Source organism: Emydura macquarii, unplaced genomic scaffold, assembly GCF_026122565.2.
Source record: "Emydura macquarii macquarii isolate MOO-44397 ecotype Brisbane River unplaced genomic scaffold, CSIRO-AGI_Emac_v2 contig_1477, whole genome shotgun sequence".
NCBI classification, from domain to species: Eukaryota; Metazoa; Chordata; order Testudines; family Chelidae; genus Emydura; species Emydura macquarii.
In genome coordinates, this window is record NW_027131614.1 from 20,177,254 (window position 1) to 20,192,798 (window position 15,545).

The 15,545-nt window shown below is 45.4% G+C and overlaps 1 protein-coding gene across 1 annotated transcript in view; it reads right to left on the minus strand.

The window, feature by feature from the left end:
- RP1 (RP1 axonemal microtubule associated) overlaps positions 1-15,545 on the minus strand; it is a 307,648-nt gene that overhangs the window by 171,852 nt on the left and 120,251 nt on the right. The window contains exons 19-20 of the mRNA XM_067553867.1: positions 3,416-3,502; positions 204-330 (exon numbers count right to left, since the gene is read on the minus strand). Of these exons, the coding sequence (XP_067409968.1) occupies positions 204-330; positions 3,416-3,502 (214 nt within the window). The remainder of the gene's footprint in view (positions 1-203; positions 331-3,415; positions 3,503-15,545) is intronic.

Sequence of the window (15,545 nt, forward strand, 5' to 3'; positions counted from 1 at the left end):
AGACCACAATTCACATGTGTTCACTCTTCAGTCATAAGGAAGACACCACCACAAATTTGCAGAGATATATTTTCAAGAACTAAGTTTAAGTGTTTTTTGAGATTACTAACAATACCTTTATGAATATACTGCTCATGGGATATAATTCAGCTAATCTTAATGCAGCACATCTCTAACTGTGTACTTCTGAAGTATACACGTACTTGGATAAAGGGGTTTTCCAGCTTCCTCTACTGGGAGTTCACATATAATATCTCCATGGCTTCTTGACAACCACTTGTTTGCTGGAAAGTTCAGAATCCTTCTGCTCTTTACATGCTGCAATGTCACCTAGGGGAAAAGCATCAGCAATAACCATGATGCAATGCAGTTTCTTTAGTTCTATGCCCAATATTGAAATGTATGTCTACATGGATTAAGCCGCCAGTGGAGACCCGCTCAATCAATCCTGGAAGTGCTCTCCATTCGATGAAGTAACTTTACCCCACCCAGAAAAGAGTAATGCTGCATCGACCAGAGGGCATTTCCCGTCGGCGCAGCACAGTGAAGATGCTGCAGTAAGGAAACATAAGTAAGTCAACGGGAGATATGCATTCTACAGTACCCAGCTTGCGTATCTCCCGTCGACCCAGTGCGGCAGTGTAGACCAGGTGGAAAAGATACATTTTCCTTCATGTTTTTATCATCTTTTTCTTCCTTCAAAGAATATCTCAGGACCAGCATACACAACACAAACATTTACAGTTTGAGACCATTTCTAATTTTGTTAGTACTTTACCTATGTGCCGCCACCTGGAACTGGAAAGACCATCTTTAGAAAGAATCTTTATGCTCATTCATTCCTTGGTATCTCTGCTACAACAGCCACCATCTATTCTTTTTATCTGCTCTCAAAATATGTCTTATATCTCGCTGAACTTTGGTGGGAGAAAGCCTGTGTTTTTATAGATTCTAAGAAATCTGTGTGTTGAAATCAGATTCAAATTCTGTAGCTGGCTCCTGCTTCTATAACAAACCAAAACCCTCCATACAAACAAATTTACAACTCCCTCAATTTAAATTGATTCAGGATCCAAATTTTGAGTTATTTGCTATTGAGCGCTATGGTAATAACTGCATTATTTGTTGTTCATGTTATTAGAGGAGCTTTTTTCCTTTCCTTCTTGGTGTTGGTTATTATTGGCCTTCAATTATAGCAGCACATTCTACAGTTTTCCCTTCCACAACCTTCATTAGCAGCAGGCATTCAGTGCCAAAACCATTCTGTCTCTACGTTCCTGATGCTGTTTTGAAAGACGGTATTCTGAGAAAAAAGCTTTATGATTAAAATTATGAAACTAGATATTTGCATTCAAAGTCTAAGAGCACATTTCAGAGGGGGGGGGGGGGAAAGACTCCTTTAAATTGCTTCCCCATTAAAGTGGACATTTACTTTACTAAAAATAATATATTCATTTAAAAGAGAGAGCATTTGTGCTCCAACATGAAATACTTTTGCAGCAGTGATTTGTAATCCTTAATTTAATGTACAGGACTACAATCTCAAAAGGTTATTGGCACAGCTCCCCCTGCTGATTCACAGCAACAACAATCATTAGCTGCATTGACAAAAAACACAACTTTCAAGCTAATTGGGTTCCTTAAGTGAAAAGAATTCTTTGAAATCCCAGAGTTACCCTACAAAGTCTGGACTAACATATTAATGAAATGTGTTGTAACCAACAGGTTGGAAAATAGGATTCCTGGAATCTTTTGAGCAAAACCATTCAGGTTTGATATTCCTAAACTTCAGGCCTCCAATCTAATGTCAAAATCTGTTATTGCCATGAAGGTCTGGTTTTAGGGTTCAGGCCTTGTAAGATGAAATGACAGAATAAAAGGCAGGTATGTGTGTTTCCATACATGCAGGTTAGGAGACAAAGCACAGGTACTTGACCTACAGTTCTGAAAGGAATATTACATGATGGGTTTGTGCTAGCATGAATTTATTCTGCCAAATGTACCCACATGTTATTCAGCAAAATAGAGTAGAATTATGTTACTTAGTAGCTCTGCAAAATCTTTTTCTAAGCATGATTATTATTGTGTGCAAGGATACGACTGGCCTATTCGTAGACAAACTTTGGTCTTTTTTCCCATGCAGTTGTCCATGGTGCAGTTGAAATTCTGTGACCTTTCACAGCCAGTTTCTAAAGGTAATATAAGAACAATCTACAGCAAACTGAAAAATGAAGTTTCATTTTTTAGGATGCAAAATTCGACAGAGTATCAATACTTCAAAATTAGCACCTAGATACAACAGTGATTGGCACATTAGGAAAAAAATGCTAACAATGCCAAGTTTGGGGGAGTTCGAATCCAAAGTTTTGGCTCTTGCCCATCCCTTTTATAAACTGTATAATGTCACTTGACAGTGATAATGCATTTATGTATTTTGGGATTGCACAATTGGTCAGTAATTTCACCCTCTCTGAATGCCCTAGTTAACTACAAAATTAGTTCATCTCCCTCACTCCCCCCGAGTCTCATAGTCAAAGAATCTCTCATTGGCCCTGGGAAGTAATTATTTACATTTTCTATGATGTACAGTATATACCCTGATCAAAGGATTCTGTGGTTGGACAAAACAAGCAGAAATGTGCCAAAAAAAATTGCACCAGTGATAAAATCTCAAGTTTTCATTGTTTTTGCAAATAAAACATTCTACCATGTTGCCTTGACATTCAGTAAGGTCTTTCATTGCAGATATGTATGTCAGCTAGTCTTCAGCTGTCTTATGCTACAGATTCATTTAACCCAGTGGTTTTCAACCTGGAGTCTGTGGACCCCCATTTCCAAAGGTGTCTACACATCCAGTCAACATTTTTACATGTCCACAAAAGAAAAAAAGGTTGAAAATCAGTGATTTAACCAATACCAACAAATTTGGGATCAGTGACCAACTGAGTAAATTATACCAAACTGTCACCACACGCCAGAAAATGCCCTGTGTCAAGTTTCTTATAGCTAATTATTAATATATTTTTATAATGAATTTGGATACTTTAACGAGTAAAGTAAAGGCCCATTTGGTGAGCACAGGATACACCAGGCATTATCCAGTCAATTTGGTGCAGCAATAGTTTAATGGACAGAGCTCAGAGTGTGTTCTGTTCCTGACTCTGACATTGACTTGCCTAGTGACCTTGGGAAAGTCCCTTAAATCACTTTCTGCCTTGGTTATCTGATCTGTAAAATGGGGAGAAATGATACTTACTCTTCTCTACAAAGAGTAAAAGTGCTAAATAAGTATTAATTATTATTTTAATTATCCACCAACATGCCATTCAGGTTTTCCAAGATTTTCCATAGTCACATGAATTAATTCACTAATTATGCTGAAGACCGATTAGCAAATTAACCATAAAAATCTTACCTTTTGTATCTTCCATTCTGATTGTTCACTTGTTCCATCATGTCCTATTCTTATCTTATAGAATTCTCCAATATTTTTTATTTCAACCTGAATTTAAACACAAAATAGTACAACATGTAAGTAAGGATCAAGCATTGAAGATCCATACTTTACTTTAGGCTTGCTCGGCTTGTGATGTGAAGGTTAGAGGCTGTTTAACCAAAGCCATGATTGGAGAACTGACTGGGCAGCTGATTCATGATTAGAAGGCCGCCTTACAAAATTCTACTTGCCTACATGTGGCGTGAGAAGCTTTTTCACAATAAGAGTGGGTGTCTGGATTTTATGCCCACGCTGCTCTCTTTTCGTGATAGTTTTGAAAAACAAACAAACAAACAAAAAAAATCCTAACAAACTCTAAACATTTCCTTTCCTGCATCTTAGCTTATTGCAAGTGAAAGAAATTAAAAGACTAATGTACTTTTAGCCATTTGTGCTGTGTTTAAACTTTTTGCCATTCATTCAGCTTGGCCAACGAGGCCCATATTTTTGAAAAAATTAGGCATAAAGTCCACATGTACAACTGTAATTCTTTCCCAATTTTCCTGAGAAATTGTACTACCTACAGAGATAGGCATGCAACAATTCATGCATTTTTTTCAGGCAAACTTTGTACTGCCCCTTTTCAAAATCTGGCACTGAAAATAGGCTGCTCAGTTTCACTTCTGCCTGGGCTCCAATATAATTGGATGGTTTCCAGCTTAGCCCCAGTGGAACCAAGATGCCAGCACAGAAAATTAATAATATTTTTGAAATGGTTCCAACTGGTAGCTTGGAGAAAAAAGAGTAGATAAAGCTGGAAAATGAGTGATACAAAAATAAATCTGTCCAGTAGAAGACAGGTCAGAAATTACAGCTGAGCCGGAGGAGGGACTGGTTTACATCAGAAGGACATTCTGGAAAAGTCAAAGAGTGTCATATAATGAAGTTGAATAGTAATATGGACACCATTAAAAGTGAAAACTGAAACAGACTATATCAATGTGAAAAGGTTAAAAGCAAAAACAGATAAACTACAATGTCTGGCAGTGGAAGAGGACACTGATATAACAGGCATTATTGACATATGAGGGAATGTCAAAAAAAATCAATGGAATGTAGTAATATCTTGCTAGGTAGGACAGATTAGTTTATAGAAGTGGGAGATTATCACTACATCTAAAAGAGTCCATTGAATCTTAGAGCCTAATTCTCCTCTCACCTGCATGGTGTAAATCAGGATTGACTCCAGGAGTGATCCTGGTGTAAAACTAATGTGACAAGAGAATCAGGCTAATAATTTTTTAGCAGACAGGACAATACAATAGAATCTGTCTGAATACCAATCCCAAATCATAAGAATACAAATATACCATCAACCTCCTGTTGAGGAAAAAAGTTATTGAGTACACAACAGTGAAGAAGATCGAAAAGAAAACTCATGCCCCACTCCGGCATTGGGATCTACTAGCATGGAACCCTGCATGTGCTCCAAGTCCCACTGATGTATGCACAGGCCTAGGGATCTGTTCAAGCAAATCCCAATACAGGATTGGGATCGATATCTAAAAAAGAAGAACCAGAAAGCAAGTTCAGTCTCCTACATATAAACTGGCCATTTCTCACAATGAAAGAAGCTTTAGAGAAGCAATTTCGTGACACCTTAAACACTTGCTTCTTGGAACAGGTATTCTAGAGCACATAAGAAGAAAGGCTACTCTTGACTTAAGACTAAGTAACACACAGAGGTTGGTTCAAGGGGCAACTGTAAATAATAGTGACCACAATATAATTCAATTCAGCATCCTAAAGAGGAATCTTAATCCCTCAATGTTGGCAATTTCCCTTTAACTCAGCTCAGAAAATAAAGAGCAGAGATGCCAGTGTAAGAATATGAATTTGCTGGACCTTCTGAATCCTAGATCTAGGACCGGAGCAGACTTGACATGGAATGGAGAATCCCCTTTCCCTTCTGGAATATACCAGCTAATCAAAGTGCAGTCAAATCACAGAGGTACACTTAGACCAAGGGCACCATTTAGGTATGGCTGGGTATAGCATTTGCCCTATTCTGATTTTTCATCAGAACAGCTGGGAGCAACTTCCCCCCACCCCTTCCCTCAGGAGGCAGAACTCCAAGCAGTGCAATTACTTTGCTTGCTCCTCTTCCCCCCTCCCCTCCCTGGCCTAATCTTTGCTCAGCCAATAGGATTGCAGCATATGGAATTGCCAATAGCAGGGCTGGGAGCCTAGCAGCATTTTTCAATCTTGAAAAAAGCCAAGGTTACTGACCAGTAACTGCTGTTCTTCAAGATGTGTTGCTCACGTCCATTCCACTATAGGTGTGTGCACGCTTCTGTGCACGGCTACCGGAACTTTTTTCCCCTTAGCAGATCCCGTAGGGCTGGCTCCGGCGCCCCCTGGAGCCCCGCGCACATGCCGCGGTATATGAGGCACTGCCGGCCCTATGCCCCCTCAGTCCCTTCTTTCTGCCAACTCCAGAAGTGGGGACAGAGGGGGAGGGGAGTTGTGGGATGGATATGAGCAACACAACTCGAAGATCAGTTACTGGTAAGTAACCTTGCTTTCTTCTTCAAGTGATTGCTCATGTCCATTCCACTATAGGTGACTAACAAGCAATACCTTTGGAAGTGGGTCGGAGTTAGCGGTGAGCTGCCCTCAGGACCACTCTGCCGAATCCCGTGTCCTCTCTCACCTGCTGGACGATGGCGTAGTGGGACGTGAAGATATGAACTGACAGCCAGGTGGCAGCTTTGCAGATGTCCTGCAGGGGCACTCTCTCCAGGAAGGCTGTAGACGAGGCTTGAGCTCTGTGCACTGTGCACTGTGATGGATCCCTGAAGTGGCACCCTCGTCTGCTCATAGCAGAACTTGATGCACGATGTAATCCGCGAGGAGATGCGCTGGGTGGAGACAGTCAGCCACTTTCATCCAGTCAGCCACTGCGACGAAGAGCTGTGTCCATTTCCAGAACGGCTTTGTACGCTTGATATAGAAGGCCAGGGCTCGTCTCACGTCCAGCAAATGCCATCTCCTCTCCTCCTCTGAACCATGAGGTTTGGGGAAAAACACGGGGAGAAAAATATTTTGTTTACAATGAAATTGGGAAACCACCTTGGGCAGGAAGACTGGATGCAGCCTCAACTGCAACTTATCCTTTTAGAATACTGTGTAAGGGGGCTCCGAGGTCAACGCCCTAATCTCAGAGACCCTCCTAGATGAGGTAATGGCCATCAGGAATGCTACCTTCCATGAAAGCATGAGCAGAGGGCATGAAGCCATGGGTTCAAAGGGGGGCCCCGTCAGTCTCGAGAGGACCAGGTTGAGATCCCAGGGAGGCACCGGGTCACGGACCTGCGGATAAAGCCTCTCCACCCCCTTGAGGAACCTGACCGACATGGGATGGGAGAACAGTGATCTCCCCTCTAGTGGCTGATGGAGGGCTGAAATGGCCACCAGGTGAACCTTCAATGAGGCCAGCTCCAGACCCTGCAGCTTTAGCTGGAGCAGGTACTCCAGGATCGCCTGTACAGGCAATCGGTGGGGCAGAATGCCCCAGGATTCCGCCCAAGAGGTAAGCCGCCTCCACTTAGCCCGATACACGACCTATGTGGAAGGCTTCCTGCTGCCAAGCAGGACTTGTTGGACCAGCATCGAGCAGGCTCTCTCTCCCTCCGTCAGCCACAGAGCCTCCAGGCTGTGAGGCGCACGGAGTCCAGGTCCAGGTGCAAGAGGCGACCATGGTCCTGGGAGAGAAGGTCGCCCCATCTCGAGAGCTCCAAGGGCGGGGTGATCGAAAGGTCCAGCAGCATGCTGAACCAGTGCTGTCTCAGCCAGGCCGGAGCGATGAGGATAACGTCCGCCCTGTCCCTCTTTATTTTCAGCAGGACCTTAGGCAGGAGCGGAATGGGCGGAAACGCATACATGAGGGTCCCTGTCCAGTCGATGAGGAATGCGTCGGAAATCGACCCAGTCTCGCGACCCTGGAGTGAGCAAAACCTTGGACACTTCGTGTTCCTGGCCGATGCAAAGAGGTCCAGTTGGGGAACACCCCACTTCTGGAAGATCATAGTCACTACCTCTGGGTGCAACGACCAATCGTGGCGAGGTAGAAACGACCTGCTGCGGCGATCCGCCTCGTCGTTCCTCACTCCCGGGAGATGAGGGGCAGTCAAGTGGAAATTGTGCCTCACGGCAAAGTCCCACAGACAGATGGCTTCCTCGCAGAGGGCTGAGGAGCGTGCTTTCCCCTGCCTGTTTATGTGAAACATGGCTGCGGTGTTGTCCGTCAGCACCTGCACCACTCTGCCTGTCAGGAATCGGAGGAACACCTTACTTGCTAGGTGAATGGCCCTCAGCTCCTTCATGTTGATATGCAGGTGCCTCTCCTCTCCTTACCAGAACCCCTGAGTGCCTAGGTTGGTGCTGATGTGGGCTCCCCATCCCACATCCGAGGCATCGCAGATTAGGGTGACCGACGGAACCAGTTCTCTGAATGGGATGCCCTTCAACACTTCCCTGGGAGTCTGCCACCAGTTTAGGGAGGCTAGGACGGGTGGGGAGACTGTGACCACTCGATCCAGTGGGTGTCTGCTCGGCACATATACCGAGGCCAACCACGCCTGAAGTGGTCTAAGCCTCAGGCGAGCTAGTCTCACTACGTACGTGTAGGCTACCATGTGGCCTAATAGTTGTAGGCAGTGCCTGGCTGTTGTTGTGGGGTATTGGTGCAGCTGGGAGATGATAGAGACCATCGCCTCGAAACGTGGTTGAGGCAGGAAGACTCTGGCCTGGGAAGCGTCCAGGGTGGCCCCAATGAATTCTATGCATTGTACTGGGGTTAGTGTGGACTTCTGCTCATTTATGAGCAGTCCCAGCCTGCTGCATGTGGAGCAAGAGAGGGTCACGCTCTCTTGCACTTAGGACCTGGACCTGCCCCTGATCAGCCAATCATCCAGATAAGGAAAAATGTGCACACCCTTTTGCCTCAGGCAGGCAGTCACTACCGCCATGCACTTCATAAACACCCTGGGAGCCAAAGATAGGCAAAAGGGTAGGGCTGTAAATTGGTAGTGGGAGCCAGCCACCATGAAGCGAAGAAACTGCTTGTGGCTGGGGAGGATAGATATATGAAAATATACGTCCTTGAGATCGAGGGTGGCATACCAGTCTCCTGGATACAGGGAAGGGATTATGGAAGCTAGGGAAACCATGCAAAATGTGAGTCATTTGACATGTTTGTTTAGACGATGCAGATCTAATATGGGTCTCACACCCCCCTTTGCCTTGGGATGAGGAAGTACCTCGAATGGAACCCCTTCCCCCTTCTGTCTTGGGGGACCATTTCTACCACTCCTATGTTGAGGAGGGTGTCCACTTCCTGCAAGAGGAGTTGCTCATGAGAGGGGTCCCTGAAGAGGGACGTAGGGAGGGGTTATTGGGGGGAGTAGATGTAAATTGTAGGACATAGCCTCCTGAGACTATCCCAAGGACCCAGTGGTCTGACGTGATCTTTGCCCAGTCAAGATAGAAGGGCCTTCTTCTGTTTAGGAAGGGGCGGGACAGATCCAGGAGAGCAATCGGGGCGCCGCCCTCAGGTGCACCATCAAAACCATCTCCTTCGGTTACCCGATCCCTTGGGGGGCCCCTGCTGGGGGGCTGAGGATGAGCTGGGGGGATGATTCCGCCTTCTAAACCCCCTATTTCTGTCCCAATTTCTATAGGGCTGAAAGGGCCTAGGCAGAGGCGTTGGCTGCTGCTGCACCTGGGGCTGTGACTGATGCCTGGAAGCCTGGGGCGGGTACAGGCCCAGGGAACGAAGCGTGGCCCTGGAGTCCTTCAGACTGTGCAGCTTTGCATTGGTCTGGTCAGAGAATAGGGCCGACCCATCAAAGGGGAGATCCTGGACCGATTGCTGCACCTCCTGGGACAGGCCTGAGGATTTCAGCCATGAGCACCTTCTCATGGAGATGGCAAAGGCTATGGCCCTACCCACTGAGTTAGCAGCATCACTTGGCATCTGGAGCGCTTCCCTAGCCACCGTGGTTCCTTCCTCCACAATGGTGGTAAATTCTGCGGCCTGGTCCTGGGGCAGGACCTCAGCGAACCGCCTGAGGGAGTCCCACAAGTTAAAATTATATCTACCTAGGAGGGGCTGGTGGTTGGCTATCCTGAACTGCAGGCTTGCCGTGGAATAAACCTTTTTCCCAAACAAATCCAGCTTTTTGTTGTCTTTGTTCTTGGGAGTGGGCCCTGGCTGGCCTTGCCTGTCCCGCTGGTTGGCCGCATCTACCACCAGGGTTCCCAGGGCGGGGTGAGTGAACAGATATTCGAACCCTTCGGCTGGGACATAAAACTTCTTCTCGGCCACCTTTGACATAGTGGCAACCGAGGAAGGGGTTTGTCATAGGGCCTTTACGATTTTGAGGACCCTTTTGTGGACTGGTAGGGGCACTCTCGCTGGGGCAGTCTCTGCCAGCACATTAACAAGGCTATCATCGGCCTCTTCCAACTCCTTCACCTCCAGCCCCAAGTTGAAGGCCACCCTCTTGAGCAGCTCCTGGTGCATCCTGAAATCCTCCAGTGGCGCCATGTGGTCCCAGGAGACTGACTCGTCCAGTGAGGAGGAAGAGGACTGCCGAGGCGCGTCCTGCGGGTGCACCCCCTCATGGCGAAGGGTTGCACCCATTGAGGGTCCCTCCATGGGGCCCGACTCCTCGTCCGAGGAGTGGCATCTATGGGCCTTCTCCTGTGCCGGAGGCATGGACTGCACCTCCGATGACAGGATGGATTGGGGCTCTGGCCCCATCTGGATACCCCATGGGGCCCAATAAGGTCATTGTTGCAGCCATTGACCCTGGAGCCAACCCGGGGCTGACTGCGCCACAGGCTGACGCTTTGTGGGGGCGTCAGCTCTCTCGATGACTGTCCCCCTTGGGAGACCTCAAGCCACAGGAGCGGCAGTGCCATGAATGTCCTCAGTCCTGGGTACCCTTCCATGCTGGGAACTGTCCTCTCGATGCCTCCGACCTGGAGGACGACGAGGATCGCCTCCGTCGCAGCGAGCGGTGCTGATGAGCAGAGGTGCGCTCCAAAGAACTGGAGGTACCGGAGTGTCATCTCGATACCGATGACTTGTGATGCTGCTTGCCTTGCAGCCCCGCAGACTCCTTCGGAGACCGGGATCGGCACCGCTCCGAACTCTGTGGTGCCAACCCGTACTCCGGCGACCGGGTCCTGCGTTGTGGACTGCGCGGTGCTGGGTCCTCGGGCGGTGACTGGTTCTGAGCTGCCTCGATGTGGGCAAACTCCACAGTGCTGGGGATTTGGAACGGGAGCTGTCCGAGCATCGCCTGGCAGACCTTGACTGGTGCTACCTCCTGGTATGCGCTGTCCCCGGTACTGGGGATCGACATCCGCGCCGAGAGGGAGATTCCTCGTCCTGAGTCGAAGCAGGTTGGCTCAATGACGCCGACCTGGAGCGACTGCTGTGGGAGCATCTTCTACCCCGAGTGGCCATCCAGCGGAGATCTTCCTTCCCATACCGGGGATCTCCACTGCCCTTCAGGGGGACCCAATGTGGGTTTCCCCCATGACACTGGCCCCTTCTCCCTCGGTCGGGGGGGCAGGGCAGAGGTGGCATAGTCAAGGCCAACAAGGCTCTTGCTGCCTGAAAAGCCTCCGGCGTCAACGGTTTTGGCAGGGGCACTCTCCCACTCCCAGGAGTCGGGGGAGGCTCCCTGACCGGAGATACAGGCACCAGAGAAAGTCTCGACAGGCCAAGTTCAGTGCATCTCTGTACTCGATCCTGCCTGTACCGACAGTGCAGGGGAGTGTCTGCATTCCACGTGCTGCTCCTTCCTTCTTGGTGCCAGTGATGTCACTCGGTGCCGGGTTGAGGCCAGTGCTGGTGGTGCACTCTGCACTGAGGTCGCGCTTGGTGCCGAGGTGGAGCGAGCCGGCTCGGACGCTGGGCAGAGCGCTGCCTCCATTAGCAGGGCTTTTAACTGGATTTCTCAGTCCTTCTGAGTCCTCGGTTTAAAAGCCCTGCAGATTTTACACTTGTCTTTTCTGTGTACCTGCCCTAAGCACTTAAGGCAGCAGTCGTGGAGGTCGATGAGCGGGAAGGGACTTGCCTTATCTCTAACTACACTTATCAACACTTAACTACTTCACTAACTAAACTACTTAGAATAACAACAGTTCAAAGAAGGGAAATTGTACTTGCAGAGAGCAAGGCTAGTCCCAGCAACCATCACGGGTGGAAAAAAGGAACTGAGGGGGCGTAGGACCGGCAGTGCCTCATATACCGCAGCATGTGCGTGGGGCAACAGGGGGTGCCGGAGCCGGCCCTAAGGGATCTGCTAAGGGGAAAAAAGTTCCGGGAACCATGCACGGAGGCGTGCACTCACCTATAGTGGAATGGATAGGAGCAATCACTCGAAGAAGAACAAACAGCCTCAGCTGGTGGAAGGAAAGCAAACTCTCAGCAGGATCTGTGCTTAGTCTGAAGATGCTGCAGATTTCACCATCATCTGCCCCCAGCTTCACACTGACATGTTAAAAAGGCAGAGGAAAGCTCCTTGACCTTGTGACACCAGTAGACACAGCACAACAGCAGCAGCCCAGGCACATTCAGGTGATAATTATTCTCACAGACAGCCCAGCTTTGGAAGTTTCAGGCTGCGAGAGCAGCACTGAAGAACGACCACCTGGGATTTTTTTTTTTTTTATTTGCTGTGAAGAAATAAGTAAATGCTGTCACACCACAATATTGTTTAAATTACACTTAAAACATCCCCATTTTTTCCAATGCTCTAATTCTTTAGCGAATAGTAGTACCTAGTGTGGCCATTTATTCTGTCATTTAATCCCATCGTGAGAATCTTTCCTTTTCCTTTAATGGGCTTTGGTTGGGTCAGGTTACCAATGGGTTCACATAGGCTGTTACATACAAATGCTGTGAATGCCTTGATCTCACTAAATCTCCCCAGAGTTGCACTTTTCTAGGACCTTTTCCCCAGAATACCTTCTGAGAAGTTGCTGGTCCTTTGGATGCGCAGATACAAGCTATTGCTGCCCTCCAGCAGCCATTGTAGCTGTGTGTCTGCTGTGCTGTATGTCTTTCTTTTCCTGGTAAGTACTTAGTTGTCCTGTATGTCCTTCTTGTGCTGTATGTCCTTGTCCTGGTGAGTAATCTTAGCTCCTCTTGTCTTGTACTTACTCTTTAATATTTCTGAGGGGGGCCAGAGTCTCATAAACTTGAGTACCTCAGTGAATTTCATTAAAGTTTTGTTTACACTCTCAAATCCTTATAGCTACACACTAGAAACCTCCTTCCAACTTAATCCTTTTTATTTATCATAATTATTTGTCTAAAACCTTCAGTGCACATAAATCAAAGCCTATATGAAAAATTTGTAAGATTTGGCTGTCAAAGTTTGTTCATTATAGATCCATGCTGCTAACATCCATCATTTAATTACACTCCAGATAGTGATTTTTTAAGAGATTTTTTTAAAGTTTGGGGTGTCAGCTATTTTTGAGCCATCATTAATTTCACCCCTCCTTCATTTGTTAATTAATGCACATGCTTTCTCTCTAATACTACTTTCCCCCTTGAAAACTTTTAAATGTTCATCTTAACCCTGTAGTTTAGCATCAGCTCATTTCTGTTAGTGGTGAAAGATGATCAAGTTACAATACATAATCTGAAAATTTCTTTCGTGATGGAAAGATCTCCAAAAATATCATGCCCCAAAATAATCTAGAGATCATGCAGCCATTGTGCTGGCCCTGTATAGAATGGAAAACTGAAGCCAGGGGATGCTGCTCCCCTCCCCCAGTATCCTTAGTTCCAGCACCTGTGACTTATTTTTAAAAAAAATCAAAGTTATAAAACCATAGACTACAAAAAAGATTCCAAACCTTTTTAAAAAGTCTATGTATCTGACTGAAAATAGTTCTTAGACCAAGATTCCTGTGCAGTGTTTGCAACCCAAACATTGGAGCACTTACTGGGACATTGAAAGTGACATGAATTACAAGTAGAACAACTGATTTTTCCCATTATCTACGCTTAGAGAAATGCAGAAAGTAAAGCACATAAGTAGTTACAAACTACATTAAACTTTTTAAAATTATTTCATTTGCAGTGGCCTAAATTAGTGTTGTCATTATTATCTGCCTAGTCAGATTTGGGATTGGGAATTTTTTGCTGTATTATCTCCTGATTGTTCTAAATTTATAAATAAACTTAAAATATGGCTTACTTGGGGTTTATTTTTTTTTCTTTATATAGGAATTTGGTACAGTGCTCCTGTCAGCTAAATTTTTAACTTACTACTTGCAAAACACCTACTTTTCAGGTGCCTAAGTAGTCCCTGGAATCATGGTTAAAGTTGGCCCATCCTACCAAAATCTGAAATGGTGCCCCTGACTTAGACTTAGGAGTACTTTACAGAAATTGCGGCCATTTTGCAGAGTTGTTTGGACAAACAACAGAGCATCTGTCCGTTCATGAATAAGGAAATGTAAACCATGCAGTAAAACAACATCTTTCATGATGCATTAGAGCAACACAGTTAGAATAACTTCTAACACAAATCCTAATATTGGTCACATAATTGTATGGAGGATACCAAAGGCCAAAAAATGGTAGAGAGAGATCTATAAACCTTTAGAAGTCACTGATGTAATCTTAACTTTTTGATTGCTTACAGTTTGCATGTCACTAGAACCTGTATTCTGTAAAGCATTTTGTAAAACCTTTAGTATAAAAGATACTCTTATAGCCCAATTCTATCCCATTTGTCTGATCTTTTTGATGCTGAACTGTTACCGTTATTTAAATCGAACACAAACCATTTCACATCCTATATATTGCACTAGAAGTAGAGGCTCTCAGACACTTGAAAAGCACATTTACTGTCAGATTATTTCTCAGTGAGTGTCCTTCTGAATAAAAGGTTGATGGCAGCATCCTCTGTCATATTTTCCTTTTTCCTAGCTCAGCTCACTGTTGGTTCAAATCCCAAAGAGCTATTTCAATGGTTTTAAATCGTTTTCTTTTTAGCCTTTCTGTTAAAAATCTCCACACATATATTATCCACCTACTCTCTATTTCTATTAATAAAAATAAAGTTTCCTTGTCTCCCATCATAGCTTAATATTTCCCCAACTCTTATTTCAACGCCCACCTGTCTCTTAGACCCTTTTATAAGAAAATTGCACTGCTCCCCATCACACTTTGCATGACCAATACAAAGAAAGTTTAAGATAATAATGTTAACACATATTCCTGTTTTCCTTGAGATTCCCATGGGTTGAGCAGCTCACAGGGTATGGGGAGACAGTTGGTGGTTCCAAGTGGTTTATTGGGCTGAGTGGGTAGATAGGGAAACTTTAATTATATTAACAGAACAAAATCTATTGCCGCACTTAGAAGAAGATGATGTTGTTGTCATGGTCAATGGTTCTCCATTTGATTCAGCAGTAATTTAATTCTATGGGCTCAGATCCTGATACCCTCATTCATGTTGCACATGAGTCAATGGGATCGTGATATGATGATACTAGAGTAAGGGTGTCATAACCTGGTTCTGAATCAATAAACTACCAATGTCGTAGTTTATGCACTTGGAAAGAAGACTATAAAATGTCCTATAAAATGGAACAACCTGATATATTATCCTTTCATTTAAAAAACTCATAAGATGTATTACTGTCATGTTTTGTGCCTATCTTCATTATCTTTTTCCATCCCAATTGGTTAATGATTCAACTGGCTGGCCTGCCTGCCCTCTTTTGTGTCAGTGTCAATAGGCAATATATTGGCCTTTATGGACATGTAAGGAATGACCTCTGCCTAGAATAAGATTAGCACCTATTTATCTGGCCAAAAGAAAGACTCCCTTTGATACAATTATTAGAAAAGAGTATAGCCAATCGTATCCATTAGTATACAAGGTATATGCCCAAGCAATCTCTTCTCATGTGACTAGCCTCAAAAGGGATTCAACAGATAATGTCTACTTACATGAATAAGGGATGTGATTCCTTTTATTTATAGAGGCAAGGGTATTTCCACTTT